This window comes from Oncorhynchus keta, unplaced genomic scaffold (assembly GCF_023373465.1).
Source record: "Oncorhynchus keta strain PuntledgeMale-10-30-2019 unplaced genomic scaffold, Oket_V2 Un_contig_17214_pilon_pilon, whole genome shotgun sequence".
NCBI lineage: Eukaryota > Metazoa > Chordata > Actinopteri > Salmoniformes > Salmonidae > Oncorhynchus > Oncorhynchus keta.
The window spans coordinates 143,552-159,781 of NW_026280350.1; the positions used below are offsets into that span (position 1 = coordinate 143,552).

The 16,230-nt window shown below is 43.9% G+C and overlaps 1 protein-coding gene across 3 annotated transcripts; it reads left to right on the forward strand.

Moving 5' to 3' along the window:
- The first annotated feature begins 750 nt into the window (after positions 1 to 750).
- On the forward strand, positions 751 to 12,772 carry LOC127919605 (zinc finger protein 484-like). 3 transcript variants are annotated; one of them, XM_052503347.1, is made up of 4 exons: positions 751 to 897; positions 1,787 to 2,043; positions 10,032 to 10,240; positions 10,732 to 12,771. In XM_052503347.1, exons 3-4 carry the CDS (start codon positions 10,048 to 10,050, stop codon positions 12,690 to 12,692), a joined length of 2,154 nt encoding a protein of 717 aa, XP_052359307.1. In that variant the 5' UTR covers positions 751 to 897; positions 1,787 to 2,043; positions 10,032 to 10,047; the 3' UTR covers positions 12,693 to 12,771. The 3 variants fall into 3 exon arrangements, with proteins under 3 accessions (XP_052359307.1, XP_052359306.1, XP_052359308.1); XM_052503346.1 differs by lacking the exon at positions 1,787 to 2,043 and having other exon boundaries at positions 758 to 897; positions 10,732 to 12,772; XM_052503348.1 differs by lacking the exon at positions 751 to 897 and having other exon boundaries at positions 1,416 to 2,043.
- The last annotated feature ends 3,458 nt before the right edge of the window (positions 12,773 to 16,230 follow it).

Here is a 16,230-nt window from a genome sequence, read left to right on the forward strand (position 1 = left end):
GATCAGCCAAAAAAGAGCTACAGCTGCAGGGTGGAACTGTGAGCGAGAAACGGTCAGTGTGGTTTGGGAGAATCGCGTTGCTCTTCTGAAGTGTGTGGAGGATATTAGGACACAGCCGATGTGGGACCAGGACTCTATCAGAGAGGCTTACGGCCTGTCAGCCAAACTCAGGGACCCCACGTTCCTACAACTACTGCAACGTTTCTATTTGGTCATGCAAGAGGTGGATGTTCTCACTGTCAACATACACAGAAGGGATGTTGTCGTGGCGAACATCGAACAGGCAGTTGATAGTTTTCGAGAAGTACGTTCAAGCCCAACAGGGGAGAGCTGAGGCCACAGCACACGTAGGCCCCACGTCGGACAACGACAAGAGAGAGAGACACAGAGAACTGCAGCGGTCATGAGGACGGCATGTGACGTCATCGTCACACATGTGCATCACAGGTTTTCTCAAAGTAGCGACCATTTTAATCGCAGCCAAACTGGTAAATTCCACGCTCTTCTCTAAGTTCGTAGGCTGTTTCCCGTGCTCAGCCCTACAGTATGCTGCCAAGCTATGGTGGTTAACACTGGGAAGCTGAAAGATGAATTGACCTCTCTGTACCAACACACGGAGCTCCACAGGGGTACAACAGCTCTGTCATTACTGAAAACAATCTGCGAGCTCAACCTCCAGGATGTTTTGTCAGAGACGGTCTCTCTTCTCAAAATCATCATCACCACTCCCATGCAGACCACCGAGTCTGACAGAAGGTTCCCCACTCTGAAAAGAATCCAGGCGTTGCCGTGTTCTCGGAACACCTCGGGTTCCGCGGTCGCTTGGTAACCAAACAACGGCAGGCTAAATGCACTGTCCATGCTCTCTGTCGAGAAGGACTTCATTCAAGCACTCAGGTCAGATTTTCACGACAAGGTCGTTGATAAGTTTGTCCAAAATAAAACCTGCCCTGGAGCCTTCCTGTTTAAATGAGCAGCACAGCATCTGAGAAGGCTTGGGCTATGTCTTTATATAGTATATACTGGGGCTGAGTCTGTATATAGTATATACTGGGGCTATGTCTTTTTATAGTATATGTCTTTTTATAGTATATACTGGGGCTGTGTCTTTATATAGTATATACTGGGGCTAGTCTTTATATAGTATATACTGGGGCTATGTCTTTATATAGTATATACTGGGGCTATGTCTTTATATAGTATATACTGGGGCTATGTCTTTATATAGTATATACTGGGGCTATGTCTTTATATAGTATATACTGGGGCTGAGTCTGTATATAGTATATACTAGTATATACTGGGGGGTCTGTATATAGTATATGTCTTTAAATAGTATATACTGGGGCTGAGTCTTTATATAGTATATACTGGGGCTGTGTCTTTATATAGTATATACTGGGGCTGAGTTTATATAGTATATACTGGGGCTCTGAGTTTATATAGTATATACTGGGGCTGAGTCTGTATATGGTATATACTGGGGCTGAGTCTTTATATAGTATATACTGGGGATGTGTCTTTATATAGTATATACTGGGGATGTGTCTTTATATAGTATATACTGGGGCTGTGTCTTTATATAGTATATATAAGAAGCTTTATTTAACTAGGCAAGTCAGTTAAGAACAAATTCTTATTTACAATGATGGCCTACCTGGGACAGTGGGTTAACTGCCTTGTTCAGGGGCAGAACGATATATTTTTTATCTTGAGTGAGTGTTATATGGTAGGGTATATGTTCATTTATTTTTTTCAAACAAACTATAAGGAAGTTATACTCCAGTCTAGATGGTGGCGGCGGAAGTGCAACATGTATTGGATGCCAAACGCCGTTAAACCACACCGAAGAAGAAGACCCATTTCCGCCAGAAGCACGACTCTACGCTGATACGACGCTCACGAACATTTTCTGCCGCATCTCGTCAACCAGACCAAACGCACTCGGGAAGTGGATGAATGTTTCCGCTTGCTCTACGAGACCTTCGCCATTTCATCAAGTTCTTCTCGGCTAAATAATTAGCTACAGGAAATCAGTTCAAGGTAACCTATTGCTAATTTCAAAAACATGTTAAACGTGAGCTTGTAGCACGGTCTGTAAAAACTAACGCATTACACGATTAAACGGCAGTGGTTGCCGCGGCCTGGCTTTGTTGTTCCCCCAGCTAGCTAGCTGTTAGCCACTCGTTAGCTCGCTAGTAACACATCTCCCGTGCAACCCGTTTGTGTCGATAGCTAGCTAACAAACAAACATAATTTCGGGGTAACGGTTGAAGTGACGTTTACTTAATAATTAGCCACCTGTCCTCTCATTGAGTAAACTGACTGTGGCGAGAAATTAGCTAACTAGCTAACCAGCCGACCGCCAGCTCATTGTTTAGCCACATATAGCTAAACAAAAATGTCTATAACTACAGCAACGTTAATCTGAACCACTGTAGGAAGCTAAATTGACTGGGTTAACCGTTGCTAAACTCTTGCTATCTGTTATGAAAACAGCTAATCCCTGAACCGTTTTCCACAATTTATTAATTTGCATGATAACGTTATGTCGACAACTTGTAGTAATTGTATTGTTTCTATCAAAAAAATAATGGCGCTGTGAAGCAGGCACACAAGCGTTTCGCTACACTCAAAATAACATCTGATAAATAAGTGTATGTGACCAAAACAATTTGATTTGAAGAGTAACTAAATACTTCCGGGTCACGGTTTTTGTTTGGAATCCTTCAGAATAAGAGAGTCGTCATGTATACTTATGCAATAAGGCCAGAGGAGGTGTGGTATATGGCAAATATACCACCGCTGAGGGCTGTTCTTGTGCGCCACGTGGCGTGCCTGGATATAGTGGTGGGAGGTCGAATCTATTCCTTGTTAAGCTTCGATTCCATTAGGAATCAACTCCTTAAGGAAACTATTGGCTGTAGTCTACTTTGAAAACAAACTCACAGCAAAGAAAGAGCGAGGGGGAGAGAAAGAGATGGGGGGCACACGGCCAGAGCCATGCATTGGTAATCAAAAGAAGTAGGCTATCGCAATACTGTATTTGCACAAGTTCACTAAAGTAGGAGCTATCAACACACTAAACACACACTAGCGTTTTTCATAGTGAAGAGAAAGAAGAGCCAGCGAGTTAGACAGAGGATCATCGGGGCAACCACAACCGTGCACATGGGCTAAATCTTGGTTATCTGTCTAGCAATGCATCATAAATTCACCAAAAGTATATATTAGGCTATCAATGACTGGTTAAGCTATTCTTCATGGTGCCAGTGTATTGAAGTTGAACATAGCCAAATGCATCAGTTTAATTAGCCCTAAATATGCATTAAAGCGTGTTTTGGGAGTCGAGCAAGAGTCGGCTCCAACCGCAGGGAGTCGGCTCCAACCGCAGGGAGTCGGCTCCAACCGCAGGGAGTCGGCTCCAACCGCAGGGAGTCGGCGTCGGCTACCTGGACACAGCCCTTGGCCATGGGCTCCGGAGTGGCCCAGTGATCCAAGGCATTGCATCTCAGTGCTAGATGCGCAACTACAGACACCCTGGTTCGAATCCAGCTGTATCACAATTGTCCATGGTTGGGAGTCCCATAGGGCGTCGCACAATTGGCCCAGCTTCATCTGGGTTTGGCCGGTGTTGGCCGTCATTGTAAATAAGAACTGACTTGCCTAGTTAAATAAAGGTATAACATTTTTTAAAAACACCTTATGCTATTATAAAATGGTTACCAAAGTAATTAGACCAGTAAAAATATTGGTCTTATCATACCCGCGGTGTACTTAAGGGATAATCAATGAGGGTTATGTCTATGGAAAATAATGAGTGACGTGGAAGGTGTTTTCAGGGAACTGATAAAACTGACTTATTTTCCAGAGAACCCATAGAGCCCTGCGTTGATTATCCCTTTCATACCACGGCTATAATTTAACAACATTTGCCGGTAGAAATGTGTTCAACATCCACTGAAGTAGCTAGCAAGTTTTTCTAGATAGCTACAGTAGTTGCTGTGGTAACCAAACAGACTTGCTTGTTTAGCTAACCAAATCACCAGTCCTACCTTGCTATTATGAAAATCGAATTCAACAATACCAATACTGTTTTCAATTAGACTTTTGCAGCTCAAACAAAACTTGTAAAAATGAACTATAGCAATTTTATTATAAGAGGTCATATTAAAGAGATGCCAATAATCTTAAATCCAGTTTGACCCAAAGTTTCATTTGAGTTTTTTTTACTGAGGTATTAGTCGTGCAATTTGACATCTAACTACGATGTTTTGGAGCAGTATTTCATTTGAATTTGCATTAAAAGGAGTCTGTCGTTGAATGACAACAAGCCTTCCCCACAGTTGACCAATCACAGACAGGGGCGTAGACTTTGGATACTAGACTTCAGCTTGCCTCAAGAAAATTGTGTACGCTCGAACAGTCAAAGGGGAAAAAACATACAAACAAAAATGTCATCAAAATATAAGGGCAAATTGTTTCTACTGGGAAGCATAAGGCAAGCTAAGGGATGGTTGATTGATCAAGAGCATTGTCTCTCCGTTGACCCAGTCAGTCAGTTAACAGAACCAAGACGTTCTAAGGAAGGTCCAATAATTTTTCTTGTTAGACCCAACTTTTCAGAATATCAATGACGTTCTGCGCGATGCGGAAGCTGTTGGCAAGTTAGGGACTTTTGTTGCTGCATTTAGAGTTTGTTGACCCCTCGTTATTTTTAGTGACAAATTCAGCTACTTTTTTTTAGGCTGCCATTGGGAAGTTTTCTATGGTTTTGATTAGATATTACATTTTTGGACAATATCTGATATTTTCCTTGCCTTTAAAAAAAAACTATACCGATTTATTTTTTTTAAAATTGCGGCCTTTGAACTATGAGTAGTTAAATAGTTGAAATGCACACAGTTATTTTTTGGGCATTTACGTGTGTCCCCATTACCAGTAAAACATAATCAAAACCCATTTCTTTCACTTACTTGCTGTGCTGTTTCGTTGTTCATTTGTTCAGTCGTTTAATTCTCAAACGGGATTTCATCATACATGTCAAGCAGTAAAGTTTCAGCTCTGTCTGTGGCGCCTCTTCCTTGGTGAGCACTGTCACTGTCTGTTTACATCTTGTCCAGCTGTGTCTAACATTTCACGTAAACCCTGTTTCTTGTCTGCATCGAAGTAGGGGGTCTTGTACCGAGCATCGAGCATGGTGGCGACACAGTAAAGAGGCTCAGAGAGAATGCCTGTTAAAGAACTAGTGGTCCTTGTACCTAGCATCGAGCATGGTGGCGACACAGTAAAGAGGCTCAGAGAGAATGCCTGTTAAAGAACTAGTGGTCCTTGTACCTAGCATCGAGCATGGTGGCGACACAGTAAAGAGGCTCAGAGAGAATGCCTGTTAAAGAACTAGTGGTCCTTGTACCTAGCATCGAGCATGGTGGCGACACAGTAAAGAGGCTCAGAGAGAATGCCTGTTAAAGAACTAGTGGTCCTTGTACCTAGCATCGAGCATGGTGGCGACACAGTAAAGAGGCTCAGAGAGAATGCCTGTTAAAGAAGTAGTGGTCCTTGTACCTAGCATCGAGCATGGTGGCAACACAGTAAAGAGGCTCAGAGAGAATGCCTGTTAAAGAAGTAGTGGTCCTTGTACCTAGCATCGAGCATGGTGGCAACACAGTAAAGAGGCTCAGAGAGAATGCCACCGAACCGCTTGTTCACAGCCTCTACTAGAATACTTTTCCAAGTTAACCCCAAATTCTGTTGTCATTTTTTTTTTTTGGAGCAGGCATGAGAACCAGCACATTTTTTGAGCATGCAATACAGCTTTCCTCAGTATGAAATCCTTGTAGACCCACTTTGCTGTCAGACTCAGAACGCTCATCGCCGGTCCTAATGTCAGTCGTGAAGCAAATGGCAGTGATGCAAGTAGCTCATAGACGTGTGTTTCAACAATACTCTGGTAGGGCAACATCTGAAAAACAGCTCCTACTTGGTAGTGTGGGCAACATCTGAAAAACAGCTCCTACTTGGTAGTGTGGGCAACATCTGAAAAACAGCTCCTACTTGGTAGTGTGGGCAACATCTGAAAAACAGCTCCTACTTGGTAGTGTGGGCAACATCTGAAAAACAGCTCCTACTTGGTAGTGTGGGCAACATCTGAAAAACAGCTCCTACTTGGTAGTGTGGTACCGGTGCTCGACCAGTTGGGGAAAGCCAACATCATCCAAGACAGAGAACGGTTGATTGTTAAGGGCAATGAATTACATTATCTTGGCATTAATGGATTTAGTCTTTTGAGTTGTCTAGCTGAAATGTTTTTTAATCTTTCAAATGACTGCTGGACTTGTTGACTGCTCCATCCACACAGCGGACATTGTGGGCTGGGTTAGGAATGCTGTGTAGCTCTATATTTGTTGTGGCGTCATTACGTCATCTACCTACGTTATAAAGGTATGGCACCTCCGCGTTAAACTAGACAGCGGGTCGATGTTGGCATTGTGGGCTAGTAGGTTAGGAATGCTGTGTTGCACGTGTAGAGCTATATTTGTTGTAGTGTCATTACGTCATCAACCTACGTTATAGGTATGGCACGTCAGCTTTAAACAAGACAGCGGGCCGATGTTGGCATTTTTAGCTAATATCGGCCAATTCCAATACTCTTACCGACCTATATCGTGCATCCCTAATTTTGATAGCATTTAGCGACTTTTCCCACTCAGTTCTGCTGCGAAAGCTGTCTGTGTAACGGAAGTCACAGCAACGACGCACACAGGCAGAGAAGCACAAGGGGAGGGGGTGAAAATGCTACATCGGGGACCAGAGCGATTCTCACTGAAATTGTTGGCAACACTGTGCGGAAGAAAGAGCGAAACAAACAGCATGTTGAATACAGTGGTACGATAAAGCCTAAAGAACTGTTGAATATAGTGGCGTGATAAAGCCTAAAGAACTGTTGAATATAGTGGCATGACAAAGCCTAAAGAACTGTTGAATATAGTGGTATGACAAAGCCTAAAGAACTAGGATCCAACGGAAATAACTTCATAAAATAAAAATGTGACTTAACTGAAATCTCGGACCGTCTCCGACTAAAATGACAATTTAAAGTAAAAATCTTGGTCGACCCAGAGTTGCCTGTTCTTTGAACTTTTCCATGTATAGACACATCCTATGTGTTTTAATCAAATATATTCATTTAGCTTGTCTGATGCTATAAGCACACTGTTTGATTCATTAATTAAGACAGACACAAATTACTAGAGGGAGTCCAACCAGCAATTTATTTGAATGTGGTGAGCCAGGCTCAGACTTGCTGTACTGTGTTTAAAAAAAAAATGTAAAAAGATTGCAAGTGACAGACTAGCCCCCGTTGTCTCGCCTCCCTGCGGCAGTGACCACCACAGAACATAGTGTTTATCTCGCTGTCCGTGTGGCCTAAACGGCGACATCATTTTAGCCATTTCTGACTGAACAGTAATGTTCCCACATTTAGTTTAGGATAAACATTCCCTGTTCCCTCAACCCTTTGCTCTCTTTATGTGAGACGTATGCACGTGACCAACAGGGCCCGACCTAAAGCATATCATAATCTCATTCCCTGTTCCCTCAACCCTTTGCTTTTTATGTGAAAATGCCGTGACCATTTAGTTTAGGATAAAGCATATCATTCCCTGTTTATAACTAAAATCCCCCATTTAGTTTAGGATAAACATTCCCTGTTCCCTCAACCCTTTGCTCTCTTTATGTGAGACGTATGCGCGTGACCAACAGGGCCCGACCTAAAGCATATCATAATCACATTCCCTGTTCCCTCAACCCTTTGCTCTCTTTATGTGAGACGTATGCGCGTGACCAACAGGGCCCGACCTAAAGCATATCATAATCACATTCCCTGTTCCCTCAACCCTTTGCTCTCTTTATGTGAGACGTATGCGCGTGACCAACAGGGCCCGACCTAAAGCATATCATAATCACAAAAGGGAAGTTGGTTTATAACTAAAATCCCCCATTTAGTTTAGGATAAACATTCCCTGTTCTCTCAACCCTTTGCTCTCTTTATGTGAGACGTATGCGCGTGACCAACAGGGCCCGACCTAAAGCATATCATAATCACAAAAGGGAACTAGGTTTATAACTAAAATCCCCCATTTAGTTTAGGATAAACATTCCCTGTTCCCTCAACCCTTTGCTCTCTTTATGTGAGACGTATGCGTGTGACCAACAGGGCCCGACCTAAAGCATATCATAATCACAAAAGGGAAGTTGGTTTATAACTAACCTCCAAAAACCATAACCGTAGAAAATGGATGCAGAGGACTTTTACTGGTTGCTCAGGAGGTAAAGGGGAAGTCAGATGTGTGGAATAAATGTGACTAGTTGTTTGTAAATACTGGAGATCAAGAAAAAGAAGGTAACGAGCAAGAGCTGCGTGTCTATTATGTCATGCCAGAAGGTGCTGTATAGATATAACCGTTACTCATCCATTCACAATAACCGTTACTCATCCATTCACAATAACCGTTACTCATCCATTCACAATAACCGTTACTCATCCATTCACAATAACCGTTACTCATCCATTCACAATAACCGTTACTCATCCAATCACAATAACCGTTATTCATCCAATCACAATAACTGTTACTCATCCAATCACAATAACCGTTACTCATCCAATCACAATAACCGTTACTCTCTAGCGGGAAACCTTCACTCTTTCGCAGACATTTAAAAATGAAACATGACCATTTGAAATGTGAGTGTGCACAGACCCTGGTGCTAGAGGGGGTACACAGCTGGTACGCAGCTGGAGGTTGAATGTTTGAAGGTGTACGGGACTATAAAAAGTTTGGGAACCACTGTCTTCGACTGATGGGACTGTACCATCCACACCATTTGTCCACTCAGACAGGTGTGAATCAGAGTCTTGTACACCATGATACAATGCATTCAGAAAGTATTCAGACCCCTGATTTTTTTCCACATTTTGTTATGTTACAGCCTCATTCTAAAATGGATTAAATACTCCCCCAATTTATTAAAAATAAAACATACCTTATTTACTTAAGTATTCAGACCTTTTCCTATGAGACTCGATATTGAGCCCAAGTGCATCCTGATTCCATTGATCATGCTTGATTGTTGTCCACCTGAGGTAAATTCAATTGATTGATTGATTGGACATGATTTGGAAAAGCACACACCTGTCTATATACGGTCCCAGAGTGGACAGTGCATGTCAGAGCAAAAACCTAGCCATGAGGTTGAAGGAATTGTCCGTAGAGCTCAGAGACAGGATTGTGTCGAGGCACAGATCTGGGGAAGGGTACCAAAACATTTCTGCACTATTTGAAGGTTCCCGAGAACACAGTGGCCTCCATCATCCTTAAATGGAAGAAGATTGGAACCACCAAGACTCTTCCTAGAGCTGGCCCCCCGGCCAGGTGACCAAGAACCCGATGGGCACTCTGACAGACCTCCAGAGTTCCACTGTGGAGATGGTTGTCCTTCTGGAGAGTTCTCCCATGTCTGCAGCACTCTACCAATCAAGCCTTTCCAGTAGAGTGGCCAGATGAAAGCCACTCCTCAGTAAAAGGCACATGACAGCCCGCTTGGAGTTTTCCAAAAGGCACCTAAAGGACTCTGACCAAACCAGATTGTCTGGTCTGATGAAACCAACATTTAAACTATTTGTCCTGAATGCCAAGCGTCATGTCGGGAGGAAACTAGCCACCGCTCATCACCTGGCCAGTACCATCCCTACAGGGAAGCGTGGTGACAGCATCATGCTGTGGGTATTTTTTTTCAGTGGAATTATATCAAAATAATGGTGGCAACTTCCTCTGGAGGGGTCCTTTTTTAACTTAAAACCACCTCTTCCGAGCAAACATATCTATCTAGTGTGCCTGAAGTCGGATTAAATCATTTTCCATCATTTAACTCGCTTAGATGATACATTTTTGTCTTTTCCAGAGCTATACCACGATCAAAGGTTTGAAAGTCTCACGCTGAACTCTTTCGGTCTCCTCTTTTTTTTTTAGATCTACCCAACTTACCATGTCTGGTTCTGGATGGGGTGTTCCAGCCCAGAGAAGCTCACAGCGGGCTCCAGAGGTGCTATTAGTGAAGCTGGGGGACTGCAATCAAACAGTGGAATTCAATGTGATTGTCAAAGAGGAGGAGGAGGAGAGAGAAATCAATGAGGGGGAGGAGGAAGAGCGAGAGGATGACAGGGACTCTGTTGACCCAGGTAAATTCAGGCTAACATCCTCTTTGGTTCAGAGAGGTAAACTACAAAGCAATGAGTTGGTCAGCTAACTTTGATAAACAACTCAAAATAGCTATTGGTTTTCTGGTTCATTAAGAAATGTAAACTTAGGTTTTTGGTTGTTGAGTTAATTAGACCATGACAATGTCTATCATATCTTTAAAAAAAAATATATTTATGAATATTTAGGCAATTTAGTTGGTTAACTCATTGATTCTGCTTTTTGTAGTATACCCCTCAGGCTTCTGTATGTGTAAGAGGGAAGGCGAGTGTCAAATCAAAAATGTCTACAGACCAATGTGCAATGCATTGTAATTCGACAATTGTATTATCTATGTGTGATGCAACAAGCCCATTGCAAAGTATTTATTTCAATACTCTGTTAATTGTAATGACTGAATCCTGCATTATTAAACTTAAATACTTTGTTCCTCTGTCTGTTTCTTACCCTAAATCTGTTCATATTCTTACAGGAGAGATCCCCAACTCAGACTCAGTCAACGAGCCCAGTTCCACAGCATCAAGACTGCCTGGTTGTGGGAGTTACCCCTGTCCTCAATGTGGAAAGTGTTTCAGTTCCTCAACTCATCTAAAGAATCATCAAAGAGTACACACTGGAGAGAAACCTTTTGACTGCTCGGCATGTGGGAAGAGTTTCAGTGGGAAAGTAAACCTTAAGAGACATGAGAGAGTACATAGTGGAGAGAAGCCTTACCACGGCACCACGTGTCGGAAGAGCTTCAATCACTCAGGAAGCCTTAAGGAACACCAGCGATTACATACATGGAAGAAACCTTACCACTGCTCTCTTTGTGGGAAGTGTTTCAATCGAGCAGGAGACCTGAAAACTCATAAGAAATCACACAGTGGAAAGAAGCCTACCTGTACTTTCAATGTGATTGTCAAGGAGGAGGAGGATGATGAGGAGAAGGAAATCGATAAGGAAAAGAGGGAAGAGCAGGAACCTAGTGGTGTAGTTGACCCAGATACATCAAGACTATCTGGTCGTGGTCGTTACCCCTGTCCTCAATGTGGGAAGAGTTTCAGTTCCTCAGGTAAGCTAAAGAATCATCAGAGTGTACACACTCGAGAGAAACCATTCCACAGTGCCACATGTGGGAAGAGTTTCAGTGTAAAAGTCAACCTCACGAGGCATGAGATTGTACATAGTGGAGAGAAGCCGTACCACTGCACCAAATGTGGGAAGAGCTTCATTCATTCTGGAAGCCTTACACATAGAGTACCTACAGGGGAGAAGCCTTACCACTGCTCTCTGTGTGGGGAGGGATTCACTCAGCTAAGAAGTCTTAAAAGTCATGAGAGAACATCCATTGGAGGGAAGCCTGCCTGTGCTTTTAATGTAATTGTCCAAGAGGAGGAGGGAGAAAAGAAAGAAGTTGAGGACAATAGCGGTGTAGTAGACAGTGCATGTCGGAACAAAAAACAAGGCACGAGGTCGAAGGAATTGTCCGTAGAGCTCCGAGACAGGATTGTGTCGAGGCACAGATCTGGGGAAGGGTACCAAAAGATTTCTGCAGCATTGGAGGTCCCCAAGAACACAGTGGCCTCCATCATTATTAAATGGAAGAAGTTTGGAACCACCAAGACTCTTCCTAGACCTGGCCGCCCGACCAAACTGAGCAATTTGGGGAGAAGGGCCTTGGTCAGGGAGGTTACCAAGAACCCGATGGTCACTCTGACAAAGCTCCAGAGTTCCTCTGTGGAGATGGTTGTCCTTCTGGGAGGTTCTCCCATCTCTGCAGCACTCTACCAATCAGGCCTTTATGGGAGAGTGGCCAGACGGAAGCCACTCCTCAGTAAAAGGAACATGACAGCCCGCTTGGAGTTTGCCAAAAGGCACCTAAAGGACTCTCAGACCATGAGAAACAAGATTCTCTGGTCTGGTGAAAACAAGATTGAACTCTTTGGCCTGAATGCCAAGCGTCACATCACCATCCCCATGGTGAAGCATGGTGGTGGCAGCATCATGCTGTGGGGATGTTTTTCAGCTGCCGGGACTGGGAGACTAGTCAGGATCGAGGGAGAGATGAACGGAGAAAAATACAGAGAGATCCTTGATGAAAACCTGCTCCAGAGTGCTCAGGACCTTAGACTGGGTCAAAGGTTCACCTTCCAACAGGACAACGACCCTAAGCACACAGCAAAGACAACCCAGGAGTGGCTTCGTGACAAGTCTCTGAATGTCCTTGAGTGGCCCAGCCAGAGCCCGGACTTGAACCCGATCGAAAATCTCTGGAGAGACCTGAAAATAGCTGTGCAGCGACGCTCCCCATCCAACCTGACAGAGCTTGAGAGGATCTGCAGAGAAGAATGGGAGAAATTCCCCAAATACAGGTGTGCCAAGCTTGTAGCGTCATACCCAAGAGGACTTGAGGCTGTAATCGCTGCCAAAGGTGCTTCAACAAAGTACTGAGTAAAGGGTCTGAATACTTATGTAAATGTGTTAATTTAAATAAATTTGCTAAAATTTCTAAAACCCTGTTTTTGCTTTGTCATTATGGGATATAAAAGTGACGATAAACTATTTTTAAAATCCATTTTTAGAATAAGACAAATGTAACAAAAATGTGTAAAAAGTGAAGGGGTCTGAATCCTTTCCGAATGGGCTGTAATATGAACGCAGCTTCATTAAAGCAGTTAGATGCAGTTTATCATAGCGCAATGCTCTTTATTACGGGAGACAGTTTTAGAACTCACCACTGTATTCTCTATCAGTAAGTTGGTTGGCCCTCTGTGATGTCACCACTGCATTCTCTACCAACAAGTTGGTTGGCCCTCTGTGATGTCATCACTGCATTCTCTACCAACAAGTTGGTTGGCCCTCTGTGATGTCATCACTGCATTCTCTACCAGCAAGTTGGTTGGCCCTCTGTGATGTCATCACTGTATTCTCTACCAGTAAGTTGGTTGGCCCTCTGTGATGTCACCACTGCATTCTCTACCAGATGTTTGTTTGGCCCTCTGTGATGTCACCACTGCATTCTCTACCAACAAGTTGGTTGATCCTCTGTGATGTCACCACTGCATTCTCTACCAGATGTTTGTTTGGCCCTCTGTTACGTAGGTAAATAAATTACTATGTTTTCATTTATAAAGCCCTTTTACAAAAAGTCTCACCGTAGCTAACCTGTTTACCACACCTGGTCTCAGGGATGGTTAACTCTGGAAACTCCTTTGGTCTCTACTGAGTTCGGTACATCTGCCTTTAGTCTTGCACCTTATTTGTGGAACAGTCTTCAAAATGTTGTTAAATGTGATGTTGTGATGCTGCTAAGGGGTCATTCAGAAAGCTGATTGAGGACCTTATAACTGATTCATGTTTATTTCTGCTTGCATTTTGTATTTATACTGGGGGAGAAATATTCAACAATTTCTAAGATTTTACTGAGTTACCGTTCATATAAGAAATCGGTTTTAAAAAAACTGAAATAAATTCATTAGGCCCTAATCTACCCAACAATGTAATAGTCCGGTGGCCATTTGATGAATTGTTCAGCTCTTATGGCTTGGGGTTAGAAGCTCTTCAGCAGTCTGATGGCTTGGGGGTAGAAGCTGTTCAGCAGTCTGATGGCTTGGGGGGGTTAGAAGCTCTTCAGCAGTCTGATGGCTTGGGGTTAGAAGCTGTTCAGCAGTCTGATGGCTTGGGGGTAGAAGCTGTTCAGCAGTCTGATGGCTTGGGGTTAGAAGCTGTTCAGCTCTCTGATGGCTTGGGGTTAGAAGCTGTTCAGCAGTCTGATCTGATGGCAGCAGTCTGATGGTTAGAAGCTGTTCAGCTCTTATGGCTTGGGGTTAGAAGCTGTTCAGCAGTCTGATGGCTTGGGGGGAAGCTGTCAGCAAGCTGTTCAGCAGTCTGATGGCTTGGGGGGGTTAGAAGCTGTTTCAGCAGTCTCTCTCAGCAGATGGCTTGGGGGGGTAGAATGGCTGTTCAGCTCTCTGATGGCTTGGGGTAGAAGCTGTTCAGCTCTGATCTGATGGCTTGGGGGGTAGAAGCTGTTCAGCAGTCTGTCAGCAGTCTTATGGCTTGGGGTTAGAAGCTGTTCAGCAGTCTGATGGCTTGGGGGTAGAAGCTGTTCAGCTCTCTGATGGCTTGGGGGTAGAAGCTGTTCAGCAGTCTGTAGCGCCGAGCAGTTGCCATACCAGGCGGCGATGCAGTCAGTCAGGATGCTCTCCATGGTGCAGCTGTAGAACTTTTTGAGGATCAGGGCACCCATGCCAAATCTTTCCAGTCTCCTGAGGGGGATAAGGTTTGGTTGTGCCCTCTTCACGACTGTCTTGGTGTGTTTGGACACTGATAGGTCGTTGGTCATGTTGACGCCAAGGAATTTGAAACTCTCGACCCGCTCCACTACAGCACCATTGATGTTAATGGGGGCCTGTTGGGCCCGCTTTTCCTGTAGTCCACGATCAGCTCCTTTGTCTTGCTCACATTGAGGGAGAGGTTGTTGTCTTGGCACCACACTGACAGTTCTCTGACCACCTCCCTATAGGCTATCGTTGGTGATCAGGCCTACCACTGTTGTGTCGTCAGCAAACTTAATGATGGTGTTGGAGTCGTGTTTGGCCACGCAGTGGGTGAACAAGGGAGTACAGGAGGGAACTAATTACACAACCATGAGGGTCCCCAGTGTTGAGGATCAGCATGGCAGACGTGTTGTTGCCTGCCCTTACCACCAGGGGGCGGCCCGTCAGGAAGTCCAGGATCCAGTTGCAGAGGGAGGTGTTTAGTCCCAGGGTCCTTAGCTTAGTGATGCTATGGGCACTATGGTGTTGAATGCTGCGCTGTAGTCCATAAATGGCATTCTCACATAGGTCTTCCTTTTGTCCAGGTGGGAAGGGCAGTGTGGAGTGCGATTGGGATTGCGTAATCTGTGGATCTGTTGGGGCAGTATGCAAATTAGAATGGGTCTAGGGCAGTGGTTTCTGAACTTTTCATAGTCCTGTACCCCTTCACCCTCCGGTTACTAGCCCGGGACCAGGACCAGGGTACAAATACAAACCTCAACCTCCAGCTGCGTGTACACCCCTCTTGCACCAGGGTACAAATAATAATAATCAGCCCACTATCATACCTATACATGTACCTTATTTTTGCCATCATTGCCTGCTGAAGACAAATAGAATATTTGGTTAAACCTGAAAGAAGCACACACACTATACGATTCATGTATTAAACATAATTTGTTTTTCTTCACAACCCGGCTTGTGGGAAGTGACAAAGCGCTGTTATAGTACCAGGGCACAAATAATAATAATCAATAATGTTATACTTTATTTAGCCATCTCACATAGAAAACTTTATTTGTTCATCGAAAATTGTGAGTAACTCACCACAGATTAATGACAAGGATGCACATACCTCTGCAATGTTGGGTTGTATTGGAGAGAGTCAGTCTTAAAATCATTTTCCACACACAGTCTGTGCCTGTATTTAGTTCTCATGCTCGTGAGGGCCGAGAATCACTCTCACATAGGTACGTGGTTGCAAAGGGCATCAGTGTCTTAACAGTGCGGTTTGCCAAGGCAGGAAATCTGGCAGTGCCTTCTGATTTTAAATTCAATTTTCACAGAACCGCTTGTTGCAATTTCGATGAGGCTCTCTTGTTCAGATATCGGTAAGTAGACTGGAGGCAGGCAATGAATGGGATAATGAATCCAGTTGTTTGCGTCATCCGGAAAAAAAAATCATACAATGATCGAAAGACCTGTGTGTTGTCCTTGTTAATGCAGACAGAGAAGAGCTCCAACTTCTTAATCATAGCCTTGATGTTGTCCCGCACGTTGAATGTAGTTGCGGAGAGTCCGTCTAAACCTAGATTCAGATCATTCAGGTGAGAAAAACCATCTCCCAGATAGGCCAGTCGTGTGAGAAACTCATCATGCAAGAGGTCAGACAAGTGATTATGGTCAGTAAAAACGTTAAGCTCATCTCTCAATTGAAATAAACGTGTCAA